We start from the raw sequence: 12,937 nt of genomic DNA, 5'->3' as shown, positions 1-12,937 counted from the left end.
ACACCAAGGACATGCAGGATTCATCTGTGCTCAGCATGAGATGGCTGAGGTGTCTCACATCTGCAGAAAAGGTAAAACCTTGAGGTGAAGTGCCCTGCACAGCTCTTGAGGCAGGAGGGAAGCACAAGCTGTGAAATTCATCTGTGCAGCTGCTTCCCACCACCACCATCACCAGCTAACCCAGTACAAGAGCCATAACCCCAGAGCTCGGCTTTGTGTGTGCATCCTCCCTGGACCTGCAGGCTGAGCCTTTTCCACATCAGCCTTGTCCTGCTCATGAGTGAATCTCTCACAGTCATTGCAGGTAGTCTCAAGTCCAAGTAACACCCCTAAAATCAGCATCAAGCTCAAGTATTCCAGCAGACTCTTCCTGGTCACCAGCAAACCAGCCACATTCCTGACTCCAGCAGGTTCAGGCAAAGTCTTCCCATTCCCAGCGCTGGATGCTCATTACAGCCATCCCATGTCCCAGCAAGGGCTGTCCTCCATCCCGGGGACCTGGGATGCAGGAAACAACAAAATGTCCTCAGACCTTGTGAGTGGGAAGTGCAGGTCTGTGGAGCAGATGTAACTCCCAACAGCAAATGCCAAGCCAGGAGGAAACTTTCAACTGAAATCCCTGCAGAAAATGGGCAGAAATCCAAAAGTGAGGGGGCTTGGCCAAATAGCAAAGATCCCAAAAGCAACTCATAGCCAGGATTTACATCCAGGCAAGATGGAGCCAAAATACTTGGAGGGGAGATGGGGTCCTCCCACCCTCAGCAGTCTGGAGCCAAACAAGAGGGGCCAGGAGAACAGCAGGAGGGCTGGAGTTACATCAGCTGCAGCCCCACCAGTCCACAGGGGTGAGCAGCACCTCCTGCTCAGGGACTTACCCCTCATGTGAGGTTTTGAAAACCTCCAAAACCAGAGAGTCCATGGTCCCAGAGCCAGCCGGTGTCCCAGCTGTGGGGAGGGGAAGCAGGAGTCACTTGGGAGAGAGGAAAAGGTCCGAGGGACAGCTTTGGGGAAGGAGGGATGCGTTATTGTGAAGAGGGCATTTGTCTGCCCTGGAGGAAGGAAGAGGGGAATGCTGGCCTCACTCCTGAAGGCAGGTGCATGGCTGGATTTATCGGGGGAAGGAAGCAGGGACGGAAGTGAGCCCGGAGCACTGGGCGGCTCCATCGGAGCTCAGGGGCAGGCACGGGAAGAGGCCCCGGGCAGCGAAGCAGCTTCGCAAGGCTTGTCAGGACATGGCTGCACCGGAGGGAGGGAGGGGGCAGTCCCTGCCAGCCCCACCACTGTGCTGGGCTCTCACACAGTGCCCTGCACGGCGCCTCCTGGGCACTGCCACTTCAGCAGCCGGGGAGGTGCTTGTTCCCAGACAGGGCTGGAAGGCTGTGAACGCCTGTGCAGACCAGAAGACAAAGCAGAGGGAGCAGCGGGTTTGCTCTGGTTATTCCCAGAGGGGAACAGGACGTGTCCAGAAAACAGCTCTGCAGCGTTGGGAACAGTCAGTTCCCCTGCTCTGCTCTGCTCCACCGTGTCCTGCACAAACTCAGAGACAGGGAGTGAGAGCTTCTTCAGCCGTGGGTCACAGGCCACTGGAGTCTTGCCATTTTCTAAGGCACAGGGAAAAAAGCCAGGCACAGATGAAAAAGCACTGGAGTCATCATTTTAAGGGAGGGTAAGAACGTCGTCCATCAATCTGCACTTCCTTGATTGCTTCGACTGCCACCTCCACCCTGGGGAGATAAACCCAGGAGGGCTCTGGGTTTATCTCCCCAGGGTGACAGGGCTGGGTGGGCAAGACAGAGGTTTGGGATGCTGGTAACAAAGGGCCTCTGCTGCCCTTGCTCCGCCACTCCCAGCGGGAATTCCTGACACATCCCGGGCTCTCCTCCAGCTGGAGGCAGAGCACAGCCAGCACTGAGGGGGCTCCTACAGCACCTTGCTGCGGGATACTGCAGGGGCTGAAGTTTACATGGGGCCACTGGGAGTCTTGGGCTTCTTCTCCCTGAATGTGCCCATTTGACGGCTGCTAAAACCAGACACATCCATCTTGGGAATGTGCTGGCCCAAGAAAGACTGGCAATCAGCAAAACATGCTGGGAGACTACTGCAGGATGTTTGCCCTCCCCGAGGCAGCTCAGGTGCGATCGGGGACATGGGGCTGGGGGAACCATGGGTTGAACTCAGCACAGCCCACTCGTTATGAACCATACAGCAGCCTGAGCATCTGTATGGTTCTCAGCACACAACTCACAAAGTTCACAGAGCTGAGCAGACAGGCTCAGGCAAGCTGTGTGAGTACCCACAGCTCAGAATCAGGAGACAAACCTTCCCTCTAGTGGCTGGATGGCACACGAATCCCACAGCCACCTTCTCCCTCTGTTACCTCTCTCCCCATGCCAAGCCTAACAGCATTATTTTTCACCAGCCCTAAGGCTCAGCACAGATCCTAAGGGCATCAAATCTTACAAACTCTGTGTGAGTTTTTAGTGGCTTGAAACTAGCAGAGCTGCTGATTTGCACAAAGCCAGACAGCCCCGGGGGTCTGTGCCCACTGTGCAGCCTGTAGTGCCCATCCATGCCTGTGGTCAGCAGCACAGTTCATGCATAAATGTGTCCCAGGCACTGGAGAAGCCACACAGCCACAATTCACTGCTGGCTTCTGCAGCAAGGGTGGATTGTAGGGCCAGTTCTTCAGCTGGGTTACTCTCCCTTGCAGCAGTCATTCAGTGGGGCAGAGGATTAGATTCTGCTGGACCTTTTTATTATGGGTCTTCATCCCAGCTTTAGGCTCATCACTGGCCATTTCTGCCTTTTTTTTAAGCCCGGGAGAAGTTCTTATTTTAGGAAAAAATCCCACTATGGGTTTTAAAAGCACCACTCAAAATTACAGGCAAATCACTATAGCCTTATACCTGAGAATTTGATCTTTTATGCTCAGAAAGAGGCTGAGGTGTGGATTTGGAAGCCTTAGATTTCACTCTCGGGGATGTTACATTATAGCTACATTAAAAATGAAAGCAACAACTTCGACTTTTTCTAAGCTGGAAGTGAATTATAAATCAAAACAGCCCTTCTATCAGCTAAGGAAAAATGATAAACAGAGCATGAACACCATAAACCAGAAGCAGAAATGCCTCATGTCATAAAATCAGAGAATGGGCTGGGTTAGAAGGGACTTTCAAAGGCCATGTAGGGCAAAGAATGAGCTGAGAAAGTACAGAGTGACAGTGGGCATTACAGCAACAGGATCCTACAACTACACAGCAAAAAGATGCTGCAAGAAACCTTCGTAATTCATCACAGCTTCATATCAGGTTGTGGTTAATGAAGAAAACTTATACCAGGCATGCCTTCCAACAGAGAGACAAACTGCAGGTCCTTCTTTCCCCCTTTCCCTGGCAAAGGAGGGGATGGATGCTTGCCAGCTCCAGGAGGCTGACAAGGTGCAATGCGGACCAGAGCTAATTAGTGCTAAGGATGAGTTAGTGCTGGGGGTCTGATGTAGACATGGGAAGTATTTCAGAGTGGCTCCTGGAAGCTCCTGGCTGTCCTGTGTCCCCCTGTGCAGTGGTGGCAGTGCTGGTAACCCCCACAGGCTGCACATCACACTGCTGCAGTGTCCTTGTCCATGGATGTGCTGGCTCACAAGTTTCTGAGCTTCACAAGAGAAGCTCAAAGCATCAGTTTTGGGATTCTTTTGCTGGGGGCAGGTTTAAAACCCCCAACGTGCTGCAGTCTGTAAAGCCAGGCTCTTACTAACACTTCTAGGTTAAAGCAGCTCTTCATTTTCATACCAAGACATTTTTTTCACTTGACAAACAAGAAGCTGGCTGGTGACTCTCTCTGTCACTATGCCAGTCCATCTTTCCTTTATTATGGATAGTGCCTTTCCTGAAGTGGGAACAAGAGTTATTTTTTGTTCCTTCAAATGTCATTTGTGAGTTGGCTGACTAGATGCCAGCCTGAGAAAAAAATAATCCTGTAAAACAGGCAATGATCCCTCTACACTATTAAAAATATATTAAAAAAATAAAACTATGTTCATACCGCTCAAAAACAACAACTTAAATACAGAAACATCACGACAGGATACAATTAATAAATCAATTAAGAAGCAGTAAATTCCCAGAACAAATCTAGTGACTCTGGTTTTTTAATCCTGAGAAAAGCTCAGACCACAATATACATCTGTGTAAGAAACTTCACAAAGAAACAAAGAGGTGTCTGTCTTAGACCATTGCTCCTATTCTTTCTTCTTGATGGACAAGCCTGTATGAATTCCACACAGATTAAAAAGCATTGAACCATGCAATTATAATGGTGGAGGGCTTTTAAAATGCATTTACTGAGAAGAAACATTGGTTGTCATCTCCTTCCTGATGTCAGTACAGCCGTTACACAGCTCCCCTTTTGTCACTTTATTTCAGATTTCCACAATCCAGCAGGCAGCAGGAAGTTACAAGACTGGGAAAATGGCTCTTTCTGATGAAGTTACACTGAAGCACTGGGCTCCATTTTTTAGCAATTAGTTACTGTTGTTCAAATGGCCCAAGTCCTCATCTTGCACCAGCAGCAGACAGGCGTGACTGTCACTCTCCCAGGATGTCTGCAGACTCCTTCTGTGGCCAAATCCAAGCTGTAAAACAGAAGACACCGGACCACCCCTCCTGGGACCCCCTGCTACTGCTGGCTCCTTTCACCACAGGCCAGGCTCTATGACTTGTCAGAAGCCTGCCCAGGTCTCAGTTCTCTTCCAAGGCCACTTTGCTCAAGCTCTGCTATAACTGCCATGTATTTGAATTCACTGGATCTGTGGTTGAAGGTCTCCACTAATGCGTAGGTCTCGGAGCGATCCGTGGCGTAGAACAGCTGCACCTGGTTGGCCAAGCACTGGGCATCATGGACCACCTGGCAGTGAGAACAGAGCTGTCACAAGCACTGGGCATCATGGACCACCTGGCAGTGAGAACAGAGCTGTCACCATCAGGGTGGGGCTGTGCCATTGTCCCACTGGGAAAGAAATGCCACAATCCTACTCACCACGTGGCTCAACTCCAAGCCACCTTAGTTCAGCAAATCTCTTAACAAAGCACCTCCCTGTGGCTGCTGACCTACTTAAACACTCCAGCACTGTGTGTTTCAGCAACTCTCCTGCTGTGCATCTGCCTCAGAGGTCAAGTGTGGCTTTTGTGATCCCTGCCCACTCCAAGATGCACCAAATCCTCATTCTTCCCTTCTTACAGCTAACCTACTTGCAAAGATTGATTGTTTGCTCTGAGATCCAACAGGGAAAAAGAAAAACATTACCAATTACTCCACTCATTGTTTCAGAAGGGGTGGCAGGAGGTCAGTTAGAGGAGGGCTATTTTAATCATTCTGTTCCACCACTACTGTGCCCAGTGCCACCAGTCCAGGCACTGGTATAGTTATACCAATAATGGTGTGCCCACACAGAGGGAAAGAGCACGGGTGTGCACAAACTGAACACACAACTCTGGAGTCTCCTGCTTTGACAAACAGAATTAAGCTTCAAACACTGTTTTAACTTGTCTGGAGGTAGCAACAGCTTTCATTTAAATTTGCTTCTGTTAGAAGGAAAAACAGTAGCTTTGTTCTTTTACAACTACCACCTGTAACACCCAAATTAAAAAAAAGAATGCACGAACTGAAATCACCAAAGACTGATGATTCCCTCCTGGCTTTCCCTAGCCTGAAGTACATTAGGTAAAAAAAGACAATGGGACCATTCTTTGGCAAAGGGTCTTTGAAAGGCTTCACTGTAATTTAATTTTAATTCAAAACTGTAGGAGGAGTTGCAGCATAAAATGAAGGAAGCCAATGAGCAAACTTCTCTTACCAAGAACTTGGAGTCCATTTCTGCTGTCATTAGTACTATCCCTTTCTCCTTCTGCAGATCAGGATAATGGTACAAGACCAACTGGCTTGGAGCAGTTTCACCTTGGGTCTGAAGGAGAGAAAGAAACCTGTCAGTATCCCATAAAAACGTTCAGTCCACTGCAGATCTGGGTGCTTGATTTCAAACCTTTGAGCATTAACTGCCACAGAGGCAGTTCCTTCCCAGGGCTTAAGGGTCAGCTCTAATTAAAAGTTTATTATTCTTGGTATTTACAGAAAACAAGGGATTTGCAGAGTTAGGTTGTTTTTTAATTTGACTGAAGACCATTTTGCATTTAAAAGAACCCACAATTTTTAGGAAGATATTTAATCTTACAGCATCTACTGCTATTTTAATTAGCTTGCACAAACAGTTCTAAAAAGCTTGGCTCTTGCCCATATTTGGAGTCTACTGAACTTCTGCCTCATTATCCTCTACACTACAGAGACACTTAATACTCATAACTTTACTAATTTACCTGTAACTAATGTACAATTAAACCATAATTAATAACAGCTATTGTCATGAGAAGTCTTTTCAAGTTAAGCTAGACAACCTGTTGGCTAAACTACTTGGTAAATAACATATATTGCAATATGTTGATACTATCTATTTCTGGATCCTAAGTCAGTTTTGAACTTTTTAACTCAAACACTCACCTGAACATTTATCAGGGAAGTGAAGTGTAATTCTGTTCCAGACCACTGCCCCACAAAGAACTCATAGCCTTCTTTTCTTGGCAAAGCATATAGAAACTGCAAAGAAATTATAAAAACCAAACCAATTTTCCCTTACATAGAACAAAATGATGCCCATGTCACACTGGCCCCAAGCATTAATGCTTTAGTGAGAGAACCACAATAGGAAAGAAGTTTCTTTGCCTCACTACAAGTGACAGAACAGCAAGAATCAGACTTCAAAGCACACAATAAATCAGAATTACCCTATCAGTATTAAGTCATTAGCAAATATCTTGACAAATACTTTTGTCAGTATTTTCAGACATAAAAAGGAAAGGAGAATGGAGAACATTCAACCTCTGACCTTTTTGTTCTCACCTAGAAAACTAACAGAAGAAATGGTCAAGTATAAGATATGGAGCAGAGCATTTAATCCCATCATTCTATCAGCTGCTCCAGAACAGGCAGCAAGCATCTCCTCTCTAGACATTTACAGCCTATCCAGCTCCACAGGTACAGTTCTGTGTTTTACCACACCAAGGGAAGGACAACATGGGAGCAGAAAATCTTGCAGAACCCCTGACTGAATCTCAGTGCAGTGCACAGAAATGCACTTCAGGCTATAAATAACTTCCCAATCTCCAAGTAGCTTGGGAAGCCAGATACATTTGATCTTGCTCTTGGCAAGTGAAGTAGGTAGGACTAATCCATCAGCCCAGTAAAGTCTCCATTCCCTGGGAGATTCTGTGCTGCTGCTCTCTCAACCCTCCATCTCTTCTATCTAGATCAAACTGTGTCACACATATGAATAGGCACTGCTTCATCTGAGCACCAGGACAAGTGTTTGAACACCTACTAATCAGGCTGATACAACGGGTATGAATACAGGAGGGTCAAAAGTTAATGGATCAGGCTTTGAAGAGAAGCATTACAGCTCTACAACCACACACTGCTGTACGTACCGATGGACACTTCTGGGCTCTCTTCCACATCAAATCAAACTTGTCTGCCTTTGGGGAAGGAGAAAGAGAAGTTCAATATTTGTAACACAAACGTGGATGCAGAGCTGTTCACAATCACCTCATTAACCTTTAGAGGGCACAGCTTCCATCTGGAGAAGGTCCCACTGGGGGCACAGATGGCAACGAGTGCCTGGAAAGCTGCATTTAGTTCTTATTTACCTAAAAGTCATCAGCATCCTGTTTTAACAAGGCTTCTCTAAGATGCAGCAGCAAAATCCTTGGATCCAGAGCTTCATGCCTTGGATGTGGGGGCCCCAAGCCTGAGGCTTACATCCTCTTTCAGTAATTGCTCCACTGCATCACGTAGTGTCAACAGCTGAGCGAGACAACACATCCCTGGCTCCAAATTGTGGATTTACATCATTGTCATCTGTTCTTAGTATAAAAAAGCAGCCCATCTATACACTCAATAACATACTTATTGCTCAGGTTTAAATTAAAACCACAACTCTATTTCAGCCCTGATGAAACCTGGCAATTTCATTCAGTGTTCCCTGTGTTTCCCCAAATCTTTTGCCTAATTTTTTTTTTGCTTCCCAGCACTGTATTAATATCTACTCTTAGGTGTTCAGGAAAGAAAACATATGCCATTCATCAAGAAGACATTCCTTCATGTGTACTTTTGAGCATGGGAGAATTATGCAAGGCCTTTCTTTCAGCCAACAAAAAGCTTCTGGCAAAAGACAAAGGTTTTTTTTTCCCCTCGATGACACCATGAACTGCTTCCTAATGTGCCTGGGATCTGGTTTGCATTGAAGTCTTAAAAAGCTTCCAACACTCCTCTAAAACAGTGCACCAAAGCACAGTGCCAGCCCTGCTAATGAAAGACCTACATTTTAGCTGGAGTCCCTGGCTTTGGCCCTCTGCTACAGTAAAAGTGCAAATCAAACTATTTTCACAACATCCACATGTTGAGTAAACTGAAACATGAGGCTGCTTGACTTCAAATCCCACACTTCCACTTTCAGAGCATTCAGCACATCACACATCTAGAACACTGCCTCCCACTGAGTTCAGCTGCAACTCAGAGGGCCAAATACAATTACAAATCAGACCCCAGATCTAAATGAGGCTTCAAGAACTCAAGGAACACACAGTTGTGAAAAGACAGATTTAAGAGATCACAATCACAGAATGACCCTGAAGAAAAGAATAAAGAGAAATCCCCAAAGTGAAAAAAGTCTCCTTCAGCCTAATGCAAACTAAGAACAATTAACATCTGGAAAAGTTATCAGGAATACGAAGTATGATCTTATCTCAGGAAACACCCTGCAATCTCAAGAAAGACAGCGTTGCCAATATTTGTAAATGTATGAAATAAGTCCTAAGTGATTAGCCACATGCAAGTTACCAGCCAAGTGCTCTTGGACTGCCACAGTAACCTTGAGGCAGCTGCCTGTGCTGTGGGGAAGAGGGCAAAGGAACAAGCAACTCTGAGAAAAAGAACTCCAAAAATACAAATGCTACTTAATAAACACTAGGGCCTTGCAAAAAGTGTTGGAGGCTTGTATTAAAACAAGCCTGGAAATTCCAGCCAGGTGTGCAGAAAAAGGTCCTTGATTTATTGAGACTCCTCTGAGTGAGGAAAAAAGGGATATGCATTTCTGAAAACAAAAGCCTTTGTTTGGGACAATAAAATCACTCAGCCTAGAAAGTAAGCTTGTTCTTGAAACCTCACTTTAATAACTGCTCTTAAAAGCAGCAGAATCTCAGGTGGAAAGCCTTGCATGCTGGCTTTTCAAGAGCAGAACTATAGCAGAACTACTTACAGGAATAACAGCATAAACTGTGTCTTTTGCAGAAAAATACTGATTCCAAATCTGTAGGAAACAAAGAAGATGAGATATAGTTAAAGTCCAGCATTTAGCAGTAATGTTAAATGCTTTAAAATGTCAATTAACCTTTGTAAGCACTTTGGGAAGTCATTTTTCAATCAAGGCTGACTGATTTTCCTGCTAATGCAAGGTACTTCTGCAAAGGTTCCAGATGTACCAAAGGACAGATTCCAACCAGGTAACAGAAATCAACAGTGGGCTCAGAGGTGGCTCAGTATTTATTAACCATCAGAAAGTGCTTCTCACATCTTTCCCAACAATCACACTAGTGACTTTTGGTTGTGTTTTTTGGTGCTGGTGTTTTTTTTTTAATGAAGAACATAGAAAACATTTTCAACAGAGGACAAGTCTTTGCATGATGCTTTTCTGTGTTGATAGCCTTTTTCTTCACCACAGCAGGATGGCAGCACCCAGTGTACCTGTACCCCCTAGGAGGACTTACCTAGATGGAGAAAACTTTATCTTCTCCTATGGATCCCCATGTGAATATGCTTTTTGTAAATATACATCCACAGCTGTGTTTTATTTTTCAGTCTAAGTAAAATTTCCATCCTTACACATAGATTACTATTAAGCACAGATGTGAAGCAAAGTTTATTCCATTTAAATCCATCACCTGTGTTATCTCCTCTGCTGATTTTTCTTTCACCATCTCAACGTTAAGAATTGAATCAAGTGTCTGTAAGAGAAAGCATAAAGAACCTGGCATGATGGCAGTTCTCTGACCTTGTAAGAATCCAGAATGAATGGATGCAATTATAGAGAACAAAATGAACCTAGGGGAATTTGATTCAATTTACAGAGTTACTTAGTCCCTCTAATTGCCAAATAAAATACAGCAGCAACACACTGAGAAGTGGATTCACACACTGAGGCAGAATAGATTCTTTCAGGACACAGCACATGCTTTGCTCCAGTTGTGCAGATCTCTACTGACGCTGCAAGAGGAGCAGCTTTTGCCTTCAGCCATCTCAAAGATGTGATCTTTGGCAGATTTACACTGAAGAGTCGCTGGAATACAAGAATGTGAAATAGAATTCTCTTGTCCCTGGGCTGGCTGATCACTACAAATGTATTTCCATGCTGCAAAAAGAAGCTTAACCCTTTCCATTTAATGTTCAGAACAGATGCCTCAACTGGAAGGTATTTCCAGGGTGTCACAGAGAAGCACAGGGCAATAAAAACCCAGAATGCCAGGAGTTCTAAGGTTGAACGGGGTCCCAACAGTTAACCAAGATCTTACACTCAAACGCAGCATAAGGAACACCAGAATTATATCAAAGTGTTCTTGACTGAAGCTTGCTGTGGCAATACAAGTTAATCGACACTCTTGCCTTGCCACCCTCCTAACACTTGGGGTCATTTCTCTTACCTTATCCTTTGTGAATCCTCCCTTTAATGCCTTGCTGCCCAAGCCTTCTGCCTGCAAGAAAACATTCTTCTTCAGTTTTACAGCTCATACCATTGATTTGCCTTCCCTGCTACACATAATGTGCCTGCTGACAAAAACTCCTCAGTGGGAGCTCAAGATACTTGAAGATTACTGCAGTGTGTTTTTAATAAAATAAGTGATTGATTAGGTGAAGTAAATAAGATTAGTAACCTAATATGAATTATGAATTTCAAGGCCACAAAAGATTAGTCAAAAGGAAACTATTATGCATTTTGGATCCAATATTATTGAACAGTTTTCTTGCTTTCACTAAAAAAATGATTGATGCAGGATTGTGTCATTCTTCTGGCCAAACTAATCTGGAACTAATTAAACAAGGTTTCAAGGAGGGAATTTACAGTCTAAAAAATAATACAGAGGAGTACAGAACAATGCTTTTAGCCATCACACAGTAAAATTTCAGAGTTCCTACTGACAGGGATACTTCCAATTTGTAGCATTACTCTGATCCCATAAAAATAACATTAGAGCTTCAATGTAGGTGATTTACAAAGAAAATTGTCCTTGCCTTTTCCTCCATGCATCTGATAAACTCTCCTTGTTTGGAATGTCCCACAGGCTGCTTTTTCACTTCGCTTCTTTTTTCCATACGGGACTCAAACACATCTGGATTGGACCTGAATTGGAACAGGGGCTGTTAACAGTACAACAGAGCAATAGAACAGCTCGAGTTGGAAGGGACCCACAAGGATCATCCAAGTCCTACTCCTTGCTCCTTGTCCAACTGGACATAAATCCATGTAACTAAAACATTCCAGTTTGCTTTTAAATAACCTTAAGTTTTTAATTATGATGATAAACAGGAAAAATCAATGCACAGCTAAGAAACTGTGAAAGCTGTTGCACAATATCTCCTATGACCCAAGGCTTTGGATTTGTTTTTGGCACTGCATTCCAACAAGACCCGGTTGGACGGGGCTCTGAGCAACCTGTCCTAGTGGAAGCTGTCCCTGCCCATGGCAGGAGGGTTGGAAGTGGCTGATCTCTGAAGTGCTCTCCAACCCAAGCCATTCCATGGTTCTGTGAGTGAGTCTGTGTTTTGCTTCATTGATTTATACTGCTAAGTAAGGTAATCCATCTTTATCAGGATAATTCAAAACCATGATTCTTCTATGGGCTGTTCTCATTGTGGCCTTGCCAGCAGATGGACTTACACCTAAAATAAGACTCAACTTCTGCCTACTCATTTTCTGTTCAAATCCTCCTTTATAATAAGACAGAAGACTTTTAAGTTGGAATACTCTTTGCCTGCTCCAATGGTTTCCAAAATTGGAGTATTCTTTGCCTGTTCCAAAGGTTTACAAAGGTGGAGAGCAGTGCTGGGTGATTAACATCTTTTGGCCTTTTAAAATGCTTACTGTGATACTGACTCATGTTCTTAACTTAAAATTTTAATTTAATCTACGCAAACCTATCTCTTGTCAAGCTGACCACGCTGGGAGACGATCCTCACTGACCTGCTGTCAAATACATGTGAATTTCAAGGCAATTGGCCTAAACTAATCGAGTTTCTCAAGAGGGCGAAAAGCTAAAACAGAAGGACATCTCTCCTCCAAGAAAGCGCTCCCCAGGCCCGCCCGCTTCGCAAAACCCAGCCCGCCCACCCCGGTCCGGCCGCCGCCTCCCTCAGGGCCCACCTCCGCAGCTCCTGGATCTTGTGCCGGTACTTCCCGTAGAAGGGGTTCTCCTCCAGCGCCGCCTCTCCCGATCCCGCTGCCGTTCCCGATCCCGCTGCCGGCCCCAGCACCCCCCCTGCCGGCGGTGCCAGCAGCCCGAGCGGCCGGAGCGCGGCTCGGCTCCGCAGGGCCACCCCCAGGCCCCAGCCCTGGCACAGCGGGCCCGCCATGGCTCCGCTCCCCTCAGCCTGCCCCGCGCTCCGCCCTCCGCTCCGCTCCCCTCCCCTCAGCCCGCCCCGCGCTCCACTCCGCTCCCCTCAACCCGCTCCGCCCTCCTCTCCGCTCCGCTCTCCCCTCAGCCCGCTCCGCCCTCCGCTCCGCTCTCCCCTCAGCCCGCCCTCGGCCCCACCTCCCCCGCCAGGAACCGGCCGGAGCCGCAGG

General features: G+C 45.9%; 1 protein-coding gene across 2 annotated transcripts; it reads right to left on the bottom strand.

Annotated features, from left to right (window-relative positions):
• Positions 1-4,397: 4,397 nt before the first annotated feature.
• On the bottom strand, positions 4,398-12,757 carry ATPAF1 (ATP synthase mitochondrial F1 complex assembly factor 1). 2 transcript variants are annotated; one of them, XM_030953315.1, is made up of 9 exons: positions 12,518-12,757; positions 11,389-11,497; positions 10,800-10,850; positions 10,044-10,106; positions 9,362-9,412; positions 7,533-7,580; positions 6,550-6,645; positions 5,852-5,959; positions 4,398-4,902 (listed from the first exon to the last, which is right to left on the bottom strand). In XM_030953315.1, the coding sequence occupies exons 1-9, from the start codon at positions 12,724-12,726 to the stop codon at positions 4,708-4,710; spliced, it is 930 nt and encodes a 309-aa protein (XP_030809175.1). In that variant the 5' UTR covers positions 12,727-12,757; the 3' UTR covers positions 4,398-4,707. The 2 variants fall into 2 exon arrangements, with proteins under 2 accessions (XP_030809175.1, XP_030809176.1); XM_030953316.1 differs by having other exon boundaries at positions 4,816-4,950.
• Between the last annotated feature and the right edge of the window lie 180 nt (positions 12,758-12,937).

The sequence above is a fragment of the Camarhynchus parvulus genome, chromosome 8, assembly GCF_901933205.1.
Source record: "Camarhynchus parvulus chromosome 8, STF_HiC, whole genome shotgun sequence".
NCBI lineage: Eukaryota > Metazoa > Chordata > Aves > Passeriformes > Thraupidae > Camarhynchus > Camarhynchus parvulus.
The sequence above is the reverse complement of the archived record's forward strand: the minus strand, read 5'-3'. Positions and strand labels throughout refer to the sequence as shown.

What these genes read in the sequence shown, in the direction of transcription:
- ATPAF1 (XM_030953315.1), bottom strand. Translation starts at nt 12,726, where the DNA reads ATGGCGGGCCCGCTGTGCCAGGGCTGGGGCCTGGGGGTGGCCCTGCGG. An exon ending in GAGGATTCACAAAGGATAAG is followed by an intron (nt 10,107 to 10,799) that starts GTAAGAGAAATG and finishes TTTCTCTTACAG; the next exon opens with ACACTTGATTCAATTCTTAA. An exon ending in CTTCCCTGATAAATGTTCAG is followed by an intron (nt 5,960 to 6,549) that starts GTGAGTGTTTGA and finishes TCTCTCCTTCAG; the next exon opens with ACCCAAGGTGAAACTGCTCC.